This window comes from Gossypium raimondii, chromosome 11 (genome assembly GCF_025698545.1).
Source record: "Gossypium raimondii isolate GPD5lz chromosome 11, ASM2569854v1, whole genome shotgun sequence".
NCBI classification, from domain to species: domain Eukaryota; kingdom Viridiplantae; phylum Streptophyta; class Magnoliopsida; order Malvales; family Malvaceae; genus Gossypium; species Gossypium raimondii.
The window spans coordinates 58,545,494-58,561,926 of record NC_068575.1 but is presented as its reverse complement, the minus strand read 5'-3'; the positions used below and the strand labels follow the sequence as shown (position 1 = coordinate 58,561,926).

The window sequence follows — 16,433 nt, the reverse complement described above, 5'->3', positions numbered from 1 at the left end:
AAAATGTTTTTCTATATAATTAAAATATTTTTGTACTCACTTCGTTGAAAGTTTGATGAAACACAATTAACAAATTTACAATAATAAGCATTCAAATAAAATATTATAATCGGGTATCCAAAACACGGAAAAATATACTAATTAAACGCATGGAAAAATATAATACATTGAAATGCCCAAAGTGGAATCCTGAAGAATGAACCAAATATTAAAAAAAATAGAAATATTTGATGCTAAATATTGCAAGGAAAATGGCAGATTCAATGGTGCTACAAGCTTAGGTATTAGGATCAATCTATCAAGTAATAGAAAATAAATAAAGAAAAGTTGAGATTAAAAAGTATTAGGGGTCCATTTGTAGTAAGATATTTTCTAGTTCGATTTAATTATTGTGAACTGCTTCCATACTGGAACAGAATAATTTAGAAAAGCTGCCTAAATTATGTGATGCTTTGGACCAGAAGATTTATTCTTTCAAAATTATTTTAATGCTTTAAAAAAAAGGGGGGGGGGGAATGGCACAAAATAAAGCTGCCAATGAAATTCTACTTCCAAATCAATTAAGAATAAAAAGTTCACCTTTAAAAAAAAATCAGTAATGCTATAATCCAACACTGATTCTACTTAGACATACAAAAGGCTAATTGGAATTTGGATGGAGTGGAATTCTAGATTTAAAAGTCAAATATAATCAGTTTTCTTTGGTGACCATGTCCGGCGATGGATAAGCTCATCGTCGGATTGAGATGTGCTATGCGGTGATCCAGTCAATTCATGTTGGGATGACCCAATATACTGTTGAATTACTAGCACAGATACGGTGGACGAAAAATCCGACTCCGCTAGAATATCTCCGATCGCACCGAGCTCCGGGCACTCACTCCAATCGGTAAGGCCGGTTGTTAATGGCGACATCACGCCATGTCCTCTCCCAACAATGAGCAAATCATGGTAGTTGTCTAATTTCCTAATCGCTGCAACAGTTTCCTCGCTACTGTTTACCACATTCTCAGTGTATACGATAGATTCATCATCATCATTCTTGCTTCTGAAATCGTTTATGTATTCATCATCAAGCCCATTTTCCCAGCTGCTGGTTGCTTCCACTGTTAACACATTCGGGTTGTCTGGGTCATCAGTAGGCAGCATCGTTGAGAGTGTTGCATTGGCACCTGGAACGAATCGTAGCACAGTGAGAGCAATCCCTGGATTTTCACACATTCTCCACCCATAAGCAAGAGCTTCTCTATCGTCTGGACCACCGAAAAACAGCACACAAACTTGGCGAGACACTTCGTTTGCAGCAACCCGAGCTGACCCACTTACGCCTCGGTCGACTAAAATGCCCACCGAGCAAGGCGCCTTGGCTAGTAAATTCTGGTTAACTGATCCGAACGCTGGGTTCGTCCCTTCCATCCCTCCATCCACCGTTTGTTGTTTATGGAAAGGGATGATTACGAGGGATACACGTTTGTCCTCGGCCACGCTACATATATCTTCGTGAATGGAGTTGTAAGGGGAAATGGCCGTGAGTGGGTGAATGGAGACATAGCTCGAATGTTGCTCAAAGCTTTCGAAACCGTTGATTATGTTGTCCGATTGAGCTTGAGTTCGGTTCTTCGCCGTGGGAACGTGTTTGGACTTGCGGGCGTTATGGACGATGAGCATCCCTGATGCATGACCAGAGAGTTCAACGAGATGAAGCACGTAGATACATAATGGAGATTTGGTGGTGGGGTTTGAGGCTTCAAGTAGGTTGATTATTGCGGGGACATTGCGATGGGTGTGGATGCATACAAGCAGTCGCAGCTCTCCATCATGCAGTGCTCGTTGAAGTGTTCGACGTTCATATGACACGGAACTCCTCGTTGGCTTGTACATGGTTGCCACAATGGGTGATATGATGGCAGTCATAACCACCGCTACAATCACCATGACAGAAAATGATTCATCATCTAAGACCTGCAAATCAGTGTTTCTTTTTCAATTGTTATGATGGATCAACCGATAAGGAGCTCTCATTTCCTTAAATAGTCATGTTCATAATTTGTCAAATGGACTCCTAAAAAGGATAATATGGAACTGTGAGCATGAAGTGGCTGAAGGAATTATGAGAGTGGCTTGCCGGTGTGACATTAATGATCAATGAAAGGGAAAACATACAAGTACACTACCTTCCGATCTTTGCCAATGTTAAGAACAATCAATTCAACGAGGCCTTTGGCATTCATGAGTACTCCAAGTATAAATCCATCATTATATGGCATCCGGAGAAACATTGTTACAAGCATAGTTCCGGCTATCTTGCCGGCGCAAGAGAGGAAGGTAATGAATGCTAAGACGCCCCATGTTCGACCGCTATCGATAGAAGCAAAATTGGTCTTCAGCCCGCTGATAGCAAAGAAGAGAGGGAGTAAAAGTCCGGAAACAAAGTCATCAAGCTTTTCTAATAAAACAACTCCAAGGGCGCCATTGGGAATTACGAGACCAAACACAAAAGCTCCAAAAACAGAATGTGTCCCAATGGCATCCGTAATGAAACCTGAGATCATCGCCCCCGTTAGAATGACGCATATAGTAAATTCGCTCAAGGGTTCCCCTTCTGAGGTTGTTCCAACCATCCATGTAATTGCTGGCCTAACAAAAACAATGCAAACCACAACGAAACCTACACAGGCAAGAAGCACCCAAAGCGAAGTAAAGGACTTTGCATCATTATCCGCAGTTGCAATGGCAAATGCTAAAAGAATCCAAGCGCACATGACGTTAAGAAGAGCCGAAGACATTGCCAATTTGCCGATTTCTGAGTTAATCAGTTTCAGTTCGAAGAGGATTCGAGCTAGCACTGGAAACGCGGTGACCGAGAGTGTGACACCAAGCAAGAGGATGTAGGTGGCTGTGTTTAGAGATTTTGGTTTCCTCTCATGGAGAACAATAGTGAAACAGATGCCAACTACAAAGGGCAATATCATGCCGCCAATAGCAACCGCCAATGCCCTTTTTCCTGTCTTACGAAGCACCGTTAGGTCCATTTCCACACCAACGAGGAAGAGGAAGTAAACCAGACCAACGTTTGCCATTGTTTCAAGCACCATCACACTCCTTGAGGGAAAAATTGTGCTGGCAAATCCTTGAACCCGTCCTAGCACCGATGGACCTAATATTACTCCGCCCTGTTCAAATCAAGTTAAAGTTAAACATAACCAATGCAATATCTAGGATGCATTTGAGCGGTGGAACTTGAAGTAACCTACGAGAATCTCGGAAACGACTCGAGGTTGGCGCAGGGGTTTGAGGACGAACACCATGATGCGAGTGGTGGCAACGACGATTGTCATCTGCAAGATGACGAGAGGAATGGAATAATCCAAAGGGTTGTCACCTTTCCATATACCCTTTGCAGTTACCATTTTCGGTGAATAGCAAACTATCAAATCTTCTGCTCTAGTCGTCGCCATTGCCATTCTTTTTTTTTTTCTTGCCTTTAATTTGCTGGTCTTGCACCGTGAAAACCCTACACTTTTTTCAATTCACATATCCGACTATTATACATGCACACTATGTGTTTATTATTTCCACTATTGGTTATGGTTTTTCATTTCAAAAAAATTATTTCCTAATTCTTTTAGCTGTACAAAGCAATGACTTTGGGTTTTTCCTTTTTTGAATTTCCTTGTTGCAGAGAAGAAAGGAAGCTGGGAGAATAGGAGAGAAATTAGACGGTTGCCCGCCCCATTTGGTGAAATGTCTTTACCTTCTATGGTCTACAAAGCCCTCTATTTTTAGAACAATTTTATACCACAACGTACCCTCGCCAAGTAAAATCAATTAATGCCTCTCACTTTATGATCCCTCTTAAATCAGTCCTCGACATAGTTAAATCCGCTTGAAAAGATTTTGATTTCAAATTATCAAATGAATACAAAATCAAAATATTTATATACACCAACTTTTATCACTGTCAATATATATATTGATATTTAGAAGATATTTAGTATAATTTTTTAAAACTTGTTGAGTAATTTTTGTCTTGTATCTTATCAATAGGAGTCTTCAGGTATTTATACTGCAACTCACAACCTGACCTAGAGGTGTGCATGGGCCAGGTCGGGCTCAACTATAAATTTAGGCCCATTTGCTAGGCTCGAGCCTTGCCCAGCTCGAAAAATGGGCCTAAAATTTTGTCCAAGCCTAATCTAGATAAAAATGTTAAAACCAGGGCGAGACTCGACCCGCTCATATTAATTTTTATATTATTTTTTAAATACTTTTAAAATATATATATATAATACATCAAAATAAATATTTTCCAACAAATTGAAAATAAATTTTAAAAAATATATATACTTAAATAGCACTAAGATAAATACAACTTAACAAGTAAATGCCTCTAAAATAATAACAAAATTAACAAATGTCTTTAAAATAATAACAAAATTAACAATAAAATAAGTTTTATACAATAACAACAAAATAGGAGTAGCAACATAATAGTAAAATGGTCGCAATATAGGAAGAAAATAACAAGGAAATAATATTAAAAAACAAAAAACATAACAGATTATTTTTGTCATTTAGTGAATTCGGGCGCCCCGGGCCAAAATTGCCTTACCTGAGGCCCGGCCCGTTTCTTAAACGGACCTTATTTTTTTGTCCAAGCCCATTTTTCGGGCCTATATTTTTACCCAAACCCTCCCACATTTCAGGAGAGCCTTCGGGTTGGGTCGGGTGGCCCGACCCATGAGAAGGTCTAACCTGACCTCACTATTTTATCTTAACTCCATCGTTCCTAGGACTGACATTTCGTGCGGGCTCCAGGCCTACTGGACATGTGTTTCATTATGGGTTGCCTACAAACCACGTAATCTCCATTCTGTGAGCACCTTGGGCCTTTAGCGAGCACCTTGGGGTATATGCGGACTTGGCTTGTGATCCTTCCTCGGTTTGTGCGAGCTGGACCCACGAGCTAGATCAGCGGACTCCCTTGTTGTCCTCTCGTGGTTCGCCTCGCACTCGATCGTTTGGTGGAACCTATTCAGGTCGCGGGTGACAAACACGGGTCTTATTTAGGGCTCGGGTTGGTTATTACTGATGTATAACAAAACTAATGGTAATTTTTTTAAGAGAGTATTTTTTAAATGAGATAATTTTTTAAAATATTAGTTTAAGTTATTTTATTTAAGCATAATGATAAATTTAACCCTCGATATTTACATAGTTTGAGTTACATGTTAGTAATATACTTTTTATGAAAGAATATGTAATAGTTATCATGAAATAAAATAAAATAATATTAAGTGAACGAAATTAATTTAAAGAGATAAAATATATCTTATGAAGGTAACACACTAATAACAAGGTCATTAGACCAGATAATTATAAGTTGTTTTTGTAATAGTATATAATAAAGGAGAGTTCGATGATGGTACTTTTAATGGATTGACTTCATGACTAAATAATATTGTAATTAATAAAAGAAAAGTTAGAACTTAATTACAAATTATTTGAGCCCTAGTCATATATATGTTCAATCGATCCTTTCATTAGCTCAACACAATCCTATACAAATCGACACGTTGAATAAATGAAAACGATTTAATAGAGAAATATATTGCATGTATCACTATCTCGCAATGAATGTATTTTTTCGCAAATAAAAAATAAAAATGATTTAGTAATTAATTTAATTTCTTTGAAGGGTTATATAATTGAAGTTCAAAATGAATTTTTTTCTTATTTAAATAAATTTTCTTGATTTTTCCTCATTTAATTAATTTTATGCTTTCATTACTTTCTTCCCCCGTTTCTCCTCTCCTTTAATCTTTTCTCATTTAAAATTTGACCTAACTCCAAAATTCGTACAGTGATTGTCTAGTTACAACAATACGGATTTTTATAAAATATTTAAAAATCAATCTTAATTTAAAACAAGTAATCAAAATTAAAAAACTCTCACTAAACCACAAATTCAAAATAATAAAATCTACAACTTTTTATTTTTCAGTGACTAATTCTTATATTTCATGTCATTTACTTTAATTATATTCCCTTAAATATTTGTTGTTTTTGGCCTAAATTTGTAACATATTTCCTCAAATTGGTATATTTAGTAGAGGACAAGATGTGAGGAAAATAATTGCTTAAAACAAATGTTGTCACTTCTATTAAATTTTACATGATTTTTCTAGTTATTTGTCATTTCATTTCATTTTTCATATTTATAACAATTCATCGTAATAATTATTAAATATTAAATAAGTTGTAACTTGATGATGATAATTAATTTGCAAATCAAATATTTTTATTAATTTTAAAATAATTTTAATAATTTTATAATTATTATAATTATTTGAAAAACTACATTCAAATTCAAATAATTACTAAACATTTAATTTTTTTTTAAGGATTGCTTTGCCATGTCAAATTGAGGTAGCCTACTTGCTCCACCAGTCATGTCATCGCTTAATTGTAGAATTGGATGTAATTTTTAACGAAATGACCAATTTTTTGTTTGATCTAACATATAAGGGCTAATTTGTCTATTTTTTTAGTAAAGGAGACAAAATGTCATCTAAGTCTTAACATAAGGGCCTCCATGATATTTTTACCCCTAATAATAGAAAGGGTAAACAATAGAAATAATCATTCAACTATAAGCGTGCTTTTATTTTGATCACCCACGTTTAAAATTTTTATTTTAGTCACTAACACTATCAAAAATAATATTCTGGTCACTCTTATGTTAATCACTAATGAAATATTGTATGACTTTTTTATTAGCATAATAACAAATTTAGCCTCCAATATTTACAGATTTTATATATTTTGTCTCATTTCTAAAATAAAAATCAACAAATTCAACTCTCAACTTTACATATTCTATATATTAATTTAGTCTTGATTATTAAAAATTAAAATTAAAAATTTTAAAACTTTAAAAACATTTAAAAATTTAATTATTGATAAAAATACATAACGTTTTATAAAATATATACAGAATTATACAAATATGTATAAATAATTGAAAACCTATCTTCTCATGTTCTAACATTATATCTATTTATTAAAACAATAATTTTATAAATAAAATAATTTAAGGAAAAAAAATGAAAAAGACTTAGGTAGAGGTTGGGTTAACATTAACGACTACCAACTTTATATTAGGTCAAAAATTACAGCATGAGGTAGAAAAGAGTAAGAATTGATGTTTTTAAATTGTTGTTCATAACAAGTTAATTTGTTGCATTTGAAGTTGTGCTTGCAAGCAAAATTGGAAATATATAAGTGAGGATGTATTGGAGACCTAGCTAATAGGTGAAAGGCCATGTTGATAGTTCCACAACCGATTTATAGTTTGATGACATGAAAATCGAGAAATTCAAAATAAGGGTAAAATTGGTGCCATTGGTTGTGGGCGAAGGTGATGCCTAGCGCTCGACAGATTTGACGAGGACTAAGGAATAAAGGCAAACACATGATAAATAAATTGTTATTATTATTATTATTATTATTATTATTATTATTTTGAAAATTGTTGAGAGGAAACAAAGGGAGCCTAATTAACCCACTATTTTCGCGGGCATTCCGCTTCCCATTTCCTTTCCCGTGGCCGACTCTTTCTCTTAGTGTATTAATTGCTTGGCTCACAACTCCCCTCTTCCCCTTTTTATCTCTCATTTGTTTTTGCTTTGAATATATAATCTCTAAATTTTACACTATTAAACCAACTAGAAAGGAAGGAAGAAAAAACTCTTAATTCCAGCGTTAGCTAAAAGCTGGAATTCTCTGTTATATGTATATAAATACAAAAGAAATAAAGCAGCATCATTCTGCCATTGCTTAATGCAGAAACAATCAATAACGACTTTTAAAGCTCTCTTCTTTGCTTCAGATCTTTCCATTTTTGTTTTCAGGTATATTTCTTTTGTTTCCGAGTTAGATTTCTTTGTTTTGTTGTTGATCTAGTGTAATAAGAGTCTTGAACTTGTATCGGCTTATCTCTTCCATCTGTGTTGAGCTAAATTTTGAACAATTTTTTATATGATATCAATTGTTGTTTATTGGTTCAAAATTATTATGTTTATTTAGAAAAAATTATTTTAAAATGTGATAACGGTTTCTTTCTTGTTTTCCAAGGCATAGATTGTTTTCCTAGATCTTGATGTTCGAACAATATAATTCTGGCAATTTCAATTATATGATCCGTTGCTTTATTCACACACACACATATATATATGAAGAGGGTATACCTGCACTTGTATAAATTTAGATTTAATATTTTTAGTGTATGCGAGTAAAACTTAATTTAGTTTTACTATAAGTGGATTTATTTGAATTCTTAGATATGTTGCATTTTTCAATGATGTATTAGCCTAGTTATGATGTTTGTTTTCATAAACATTTCAGGTTTGTATTTTTGAAGATTTGATTGGAAAAGGAAGGAAATAGTTACCATGGCTTTAGGAAGATACAATAGGGTAGATAATAATAACAATAAGTCTTCGAGTTATTGTTCCACCGTCACCATTGTGATTTTCATGGGATTATGTTTGGTTGGGATTTGGATGATAACTTCGTCCTGGGTTGTCCCGGTCCAAAACGGGGATGATCCGGCTGAAGAAAAGAAAAATCAGCTCAAGGATCAGGTTGAGACGGTAATCGTGGATAGCAATGACAGAGACAATAAGCCGCAGTTTGAAGATAAGCCTAATGATCTACGTAAAGATGGCCCGGAAAAGAATTTAGACGTGAGTCTGGCTAAAGATAAGGGCAAAGCCAACTTAGCTGCAGAAGAAAATCAGGAGAAAACTGAAGAGGCTAAGTGGGACAAGTCTAAGAAGGATAATCAGCAATTCAATTCTGTAGGTGGAGAGAAAAACGTTTACAACAGTGAGAATCTGGGTGGACAAGGGTCTGAAAACAACAATGAGAAACCTCATTCTATTAAGGATGACAAGAAATCTGGTTCTGATTATGCTGAAAAGAAAGGAGATGAAAGCACTTCCAGGACTTACGGGGATAAGGTTGATAAAAATGATGACAAGGTGTCGGATAAACGCTCAGCTGATCAGGTGAAAGGGAAGAGTTCAAATGAAGATTCCCCAAAAGGAGATAAGGTGTTTGATAAAAGCTTTGTTGATCAGGTGAAAAAGAGCTCAAATGAAGTTTTCCCTAAAGGGGATAAGGTTGACAAAAATAATGACAATGGGTTCGATAAAAGCTCTGATAGTCAAGTGAAAAAGAGTTCAAATGAAGATGCCCCAAAAGGAGATAAGGTGTTTGATAAAAGCTTTGATGATCAGGTGAAAAAGAGATCAAATGAAGTTTTCCCTAAAGGGGATAAGGTTGACAAAAATAATGGCAATGTGTTCGATAAAAGCTCTGATAGTCAAGTGAAAAAGAGCTCAAATGAAGTTTTCCCATCTGTTGCTCAATCTGAGCTTTTGAATGAAACCATGATTCAGAATGGATCATTCACTACTCAAGCGGCAGAATCAAATAAAGAAAAAAATGCTGAGTCATCATCAAACTCATCATCAAAGGATTACAGTTGGAAGCTTTGCAATTCCACTGCCGGGCCTGATTTTATCCCATGCCTTGACAATTGTGAAGCCATCAGGAATCTTCCTACTAATATACATTATGAGCATCGAGAAAGGCACTGTCCAGAAGTGCCACCAACCTGCCTTGTTCCTCTTCCTGAAGGATACAAATTCCCAATAGAGTGGCCGAAAAGTAGGGACAAGGTACTTGAACTTAACATGTGCTGGTTTAAGTTTTCACTTTGGTTTGTGCCTGATAAGATGAATTAACAAAAGCTTTCCTCCTTCAGATTTGGTACAAAAATGTTCCCCACTCCAAACTAGTAGAATTTAAGGGGGGTCAGAATTGGTTGAAAATTACTGGGGATTACTTAACATTTCCTGGTGGTGGAACCCAGTTTAGGAGAGGTGCACTTCATTATATCGACTTTATACAAAAGGTGAGTGCTCGAAGTGAACGTATATCTTTGAATTTCTTTATTATATCATATAATTTATTACTGTGTCTCACTCCTTCCGGTGTGGTCACTACTTGTTGAATATTCATTCTTGTCTTTCTATTTGTTAACTATTATTACAGTGGTAAACTTATACATATAACACATGATAAAAGCTTTGATATGAATGTCATTTGATCTGAAGCTATAGCTTAAAATGACATTTCAGTACCTTACAGTGAAACACAATAGCTATTGTTATCAGTTCCTTTGATTTCCATTATGAGCCAACCGTGATTGTTTTGATAGTAATGAATTCTACGAAAACAACATATATCATCCATGTCAATATTATGCTTACCTATTATGCATTGGCTTAAAATTTGTGTTACAACCAAACTGTTCATTAAGGCCTATTGAGATTTTAATGAGTGCATATTTCCTAATAAGTTAATACTTCCTGTAATTACAAGTTGTAGAAAAAGCCTATCTACCGTAAAAGAAGCAATTTAGTGGATTTTAACTTAGAAATTAACCCTATAGGCAGCTAGCAGAGGCAAACATAATGAGTACTTCCAAGCAGATTTTTATTTTAATAGGTATGTTAAACCTACAATTTTACAGTCCATGAAAGAGGTCATGAGCTTATACTTGAAGCCTTTCCTGGATGTGAAATTTTTTGTTTTTATTGGAGCATTTCTTCCAATAAGTTGAAATTGATTCATCAAATCTTCATTTTTAATTGCTCATTAATTCTAGTAGGGATTGGAGTATTCATGAATAAGTTTTAATTAACAGGCATGCTCGTAAGGAGCGTCAAGAAGTTCATAGTATCTCAATTCTGGACACATGTTGATATATTTTTTAATGTATGCTTATGTGTGCATATGATATATCTTTTTCATTTCTCTCGAGGCGCTCATCCGCAACTTTGATTGCGTGAATCTTTCTACAAATATTTTATGCTTTAAAAGAATGTTTGTTTACCACGTGTGGAATTACCTGTTGCATTCCGATAATGATGACAATAAGCAAAAAATTACTTTTATTCATGGTCAATTTTCCTCTCCTGTATGTTATATCAACTTGCGCTTGGTGTTTGATTATTCATGCAGGCTGTACCTGATATAGCATGGGGAAAACGCTCTCGTGTAATATTGGACGTCGGATGTGGGGTTGCCAGCTTTGGAGGTTATCTTTTTGAAAGAAATGTGCTGGCCATGTCCCTAGCACCAAAAGATGAACATGAAGCTCAAGTACAATTTGCACTTGAAAGGGGCATTCCTGCTGTGTCTGCTGTGATGGGTACTAAAAGACTTCCCTACCCTGGCACTGTATTTGATATTATTCATTGTGCACGATGTAGAGTGCCATGGCACATAGAAGGTATATTACAACCTACTTCACAAAATTTTAATTATGAGCTTATCATGCCATGCACTTTATGGGATTGGCTGTGCTTGAATATTTGTTGGTCTTAGCAATATGCAGGTGGTAAACTCCTCTTGGAGCTCAATCGTTTGCTGCGACCCGGTGGTTTCTTTTTGTGGTCTGCTACTCCTGTTTATCAGTTAAAAGCTCAAGATGTTGAAATCTGGAAGGGTATATAATTCGATTGTACCGTCTTTGGCCTTGTATGAGAACTATTTTGTGTCTTACTGCTGCTTAATTTATGTGTGGATTTTGTGCAGCTATGATTGAACAAACAAAAGCTATGTGCTGGGAGCTTGTAAACAAAACTTCTAAAGAACCAATAAATAAGGTGGCCATAGCAACATTTAGAAAGCCTACATCTAATGAGTGCTATGAGCAAAGGTCACAACAAGAACCTCCACTATGTCCCGAGTCCGATGATCCAAACGCGGCTTGGTAATACTTTTTTTCCCTCTAACTTGGATGTAAAAACTATATTCCGGCTAAAACTATTCTAGCACTACTTTATATGATGACACCAGAAATATCCACTGAACAGTAAACAAGATAACATGCATTCTTTGAGTAAGCTACGGAAATACTCTTTTTCTAAACTCAGCACAACTATCTGATTGACCTGTAGGAACAAAACGCATATTACTTATCCAAAGAATCTCGTTGCTCTTTCCACTGGTACTTTAGAATAAATATGGATCTCTTGCAATATAGCTATCCAAAGAGCCATTCGTTTTGTTTCTTATCGACAGGAATGTGCCACTTCAAACATGCATGCACAAAGTGCCTCTAGATCCATCAGAACGTGGGTCTAAGTGGCCTGAGGAATGGCCAGCAAGGTTGGAAAAATCACCTTACTGGTTGTTGAGTTCCCAAGTTGGAGTTTATGGCAAAGCAGCACCAGAAGATCTTGCTGCAGACAATGAGCATTGGAAACAGGTGGTAACCAAGTCATACATGCAAGGAATGGGAATAAATTGGTCATCAGTCAGAAATGTCATGGACATGAAAGCTGTTTATGGAGGGTAAGCAACAATTTCCATTTTCTCTATGAAGTAGGAAGGAAATAACGGTTTGACAGGCTTCCCTTTTAGTTATTCTGACTGTGGTATGCGCACAGATTTGCTGCGGCACTCAAAGATATGAATTTATGGGTCATGAATGTGATCCCAGTTGACTCTCCAGATACACTTCCCATAATTTATGAAAGAGGTCTGTTTGGCATATATCATGATTGGTGTGAATCATTTAGCACCTATCCAAGATCTTACGATCTTCTCCATGCCGACCATATATTCTCCAGGGTTAAAAAGAGGTTTGTATTTTTCATATTTCTTTGAGTCATAGTTCCATAACCTGTTCTTTTAATAAATAAAAATTCCATTTACCTTTTCATCATGTATGGTTTAGAACCAGAATCCCTGTTTCCAGTGTAAGCCATAATATGCTATTAATCATCTGCTTCACCCTTTAACTTTGCCATTGTTTACGAGCACGTAGGTGCAATTTCGTGGCTGTGGTTGCCGAGGTGGATCGTATTTTAAGACCGGGAGGAAAGCTTATTGCTCGGGATGATGTCGAAACCATTACCGAGCTGGAGAATATGGTACGGTCCATGCATTGGGAAGTCCGGTTGAGTTACTCTAAGGACAAGGAAGGCTTGCTGTGTGTCCAGAAATCCATGTGGCGACCTACAGAGGTGGAGACGCTCACATATGCCATTGCTTAGGCATGCTATCTCCTATCATCACATTCTCACTTTTGCCACATTTTGCAATTTTTGGGGATTAGTTCTCTATGTTATAGCCTTTGTAGGCTTGTATCATGTAGGCCTTTAGTTTATTATTATTATTATTATTTATTTTATTTTATTCCTTTAAACTCTGAGCTTGGCGTTTCCAAGTTTTCCTGTAATATCATACTGTGAGTTCTTCAATGGAAAATAATGTTCAGGCATTATGGCTGGAACATTTATAGAAACTAAAGCTGGCAATAATGTTACAAAAACCACTACTAATTAAAGATATTAAAATATACGATCAATTAAATGATAAAAGCAATACAAATACAAAATCTTTGAAATTTCAGTACTGGAAAATTTTAAGCTTAAATTCAAGAGCTTATAAGAAACAAGAACGAAAATGGAAATATGATTCATTGTTACAATGTTTAACCACCATATATTATGAACAGCGTTAAAAAAAGAGATTATAAAAGAAATTATTATTATTATTATTATTATTATCTTTTTACGATTTTCTTTAGTCGCTCTTTCCTTTCTTTATATTTAGTCTTTTAAATTATTTTTATAACACTTCATAAGTCCATTTCTTGCATTGCCATATGTCTCAGCTAAGGTAGGGTATAACCATTGTCCCCCTTCAATCGAGTGGTTTAGGGTAGCGGCCTTAAAGACACCCACGGATAACACTTCATTTGGTACCATCTGACTGGTCATTCAATGATCAACCACCCGCATGCTTCATATACCGCATATAGGAAGGCCACTTGTCTTTGGCACTAGCTGGCCCCTCTATTAGGACACCCACTTTTAGCGAACCCTCCATTATGCTACTCGCTTATAGCAACATGTTCTTATCTTTAGAAGGGGACCATTAAGACTTAACAACTTTGTACTACTTCAGCGAATGAAATGTCAAAATAGGCTCACGCAGTACCACACTTGATGACAATTAACGTATAACAAACTTGCCACCTAGCCGGCCATACCAATTGGCCACCATTCGTACTGTAAATGACATGGTATACTATCAAGCAAGGAGACCTTCCCCTTATATACACCTCAACCCAGAGGTTCACCTTTATTATACTACCTTAAACCCTAACACTTTATAGCCTCTTCTCCTTATCTACTTACTCCTTCCTTCCTACTTCGATTTTTAACCTATAATAGGTGAACTGACTTTCTAATCACCATCATCATTTCCTCCCTATCTTCTCCTTAAATATTAGTATCAATAAGAGGTATACATGTAAAAAAAATATTGACGTATTTATAATATTATTGTTGTTAATTATAATTATCTTTTTTATAAAATAATTTGTTTTCCATATTACAATTTATAAGATTATTTTAAATTACTTTTATTGTTTTTTATAATAAATTTTTTATCGTATAATTGTTTTTCATAAATTTGTTTGTTAATACAAATTTTTATAATAAAAATATTACCATATTTATTTACTATAATTTTTTAATGAAAAATTTTCAAATTTAAGAATAAAACATATATTTTATATTATGAATTATCGATTATATATACCTCTAATATGTATTATCAATTTTTAGCTTAAGAATATATTTACATTTGTTTTATTCTTTAAAATATAATTACATGGACAATCATTATTAATCTATGCATTACACGAGTATGCAAACTAATTATTAATACATTTTGTATTTTTTAATATGAATATTATAAAATCAAATATAATCTAAATCATATAGGCGATATAACTACTACCTATTTATAATATTCAGAATTTTAACAGATAAATAGAATTATTATATAAAAGATTGACTTTATTATTATTTCCTTCTTCCATTGTATTAACTTCACAAACCTTTAAAAAAACCTAAAAATTCACTAAAAGAACAATTTAAAATCATAATGACAAAAAAAAACACAAAATTCACACCCAGATTGATTTTGCAATCGTTGATGATTGGTTGTGGTTGATTTAAATATTGGATTTTCTTGGTAGAGAGGTCGAGGTTATTTTCGCTATAATTTTTTTCTAATTTTTAGTAGTATATTTGAATGAGAAATTTTAACATTTTGAACATTTTAAAATCCTGATATTTCACAATTCATCAATTCAAAATATTAACAATTGTAGTTTTATTGTTTCAATAAATAATTATTTTATAAATTTTAAGGCTAGCTATAAAATTAGTCACATATATTTGAACAAATTTATGTTTGGCCACCAAACTTTAAAATTTTATTAACGTTATTAATTTATTACGTTATGATTACTTAATCGATAACCCAACGATAATATGACGTAACCCTAAATTTTATCACTTTATCAATTTTAAATCAAATTGAAATTTGTATAGCTAATAAAATTTTAACTTTTCCCTTTTATTCTCTTTAACTTTCTTCCTTTTTCGTAACCCGACCTGCCACCAACGTAGTTTCTAGCTGTTTTCTCCGATGATAATTTTAAAATCCTCCATTATTTTTATCTAAATAAGTAAATTACTTTCTGGAAATTTGAATTTTTTTTTTTGAAAGAAATGACACTCGTTCAAACACATTCTAATACAAAATTAATAACTTATAGTTTTCTAAAAGAAAAGGGTGTCCCAAGTTACATTGAACTTAAAATTAACTGTTGTCGGATCCGGAACTTTTAAGGGTAAAATCCCCTCAGTAACTGCATTTTCTAAGGTTCAAACTTTTGTTTTTACCTCTATAGAAGCAACGTTGGTAGCTACCACCTCAACAATCAACTTGTTTGTAATAGATATCCTGATAAATGAAATAAATGTAGACAATACTTGGAAATAAATCTAAATATTATATTTATGCATGATGAGATTTGAATATGAAATTTTTATTCATAAAACTTCAATCTTACTAAAAAAAATTAAAAATAATTATTTGGTATATTGGCCGTTAAAAGTTTTAATTTCAAAAGTGAGTTAAAATTTTACCATATATCTTTAAATGGTTTTTGAAAAATAAAAAATAAATAAAAACATGTTCAAATTTTAAACTGAAAACGAAAATGTTAGTTAAGGAGATACGGTCAAGCCTCATAACAACTTCGCCGGAGCGAGTCCCGGGGACTCATTCGGTTTAAAATAAGGCCTTTTTTTTTTCAGGTTCAGCTTCAACAGCCTACTTTTATGCAAATGTTTCCATCTATTTTCACCCAAAATAAAAATCCCAAAACATCTCATGCTTCTATCCAATTATTGTCTCTTAATAATTTTTTAACCATTGCAAGAGATATTAATCACTTAAAAAATAAAAAATAAAAAAGAGAGAAAGAA

General features: G+C 34.1%; 2 protein-coding genes across 2 annotated transcripts; one reads left to right on the top strand and one right to left on the bottom strand.

Annotated features, from left to right (window-relative positions):
• Positions 1 to 681: 681 nt before the first annotated feature.
• Positions 682 to 3,458, bottom strand: LOC105802330 (cation/H(+) antiporter 15). The gene is made up of 3 exons (XM_012633907.2): positions 3,255 to 3,458; positions 2,175 to 3,173; positions 682 to 1,962 (listed from the first exon to the last, which is right to left on the bottom strand). Exons 1-3 carry the CDS (start codon positions 3,456 to 3,458, stop codon positions 682 to 684), a joined length of 2,484 nt encoding a protein of 827 aa, XP_012489361.2.
• A 4,960-nt stretch (positions 3,459 to 8,418) lies between these two features.
• Positions 8,419 to 13,384, top strand: LOC105802331 (probable methyltransferase PMT26). The gene is made up of 8 exons (XM_012633908.2): positions 8,419 to 9,746; positions 9,833 to 9,982; positions 11,095 to 11,365; positions 11,471 to 11,581; positions 11,671 to 11,848; positions 12,160 to 12,432; positions 12,528 to 12,722; positions 12,908 to 13,384. The coding sequence occupies exons 1-8, from the start codon at positions 8,454 to 8,456 to the stop codon at positions 13,134 to 13,136; spliced, it is 2,700 nt and encodes an 899-aa protein (XP_012489362.1). The 5' UTR covers positions 8,419 to 8,453; the 3' UTR covers positions 13,137 to 13,384.
• The last annotated feature ends 3,049 nt before the right edge of the window (positions 13,385 to 16,433 follow it).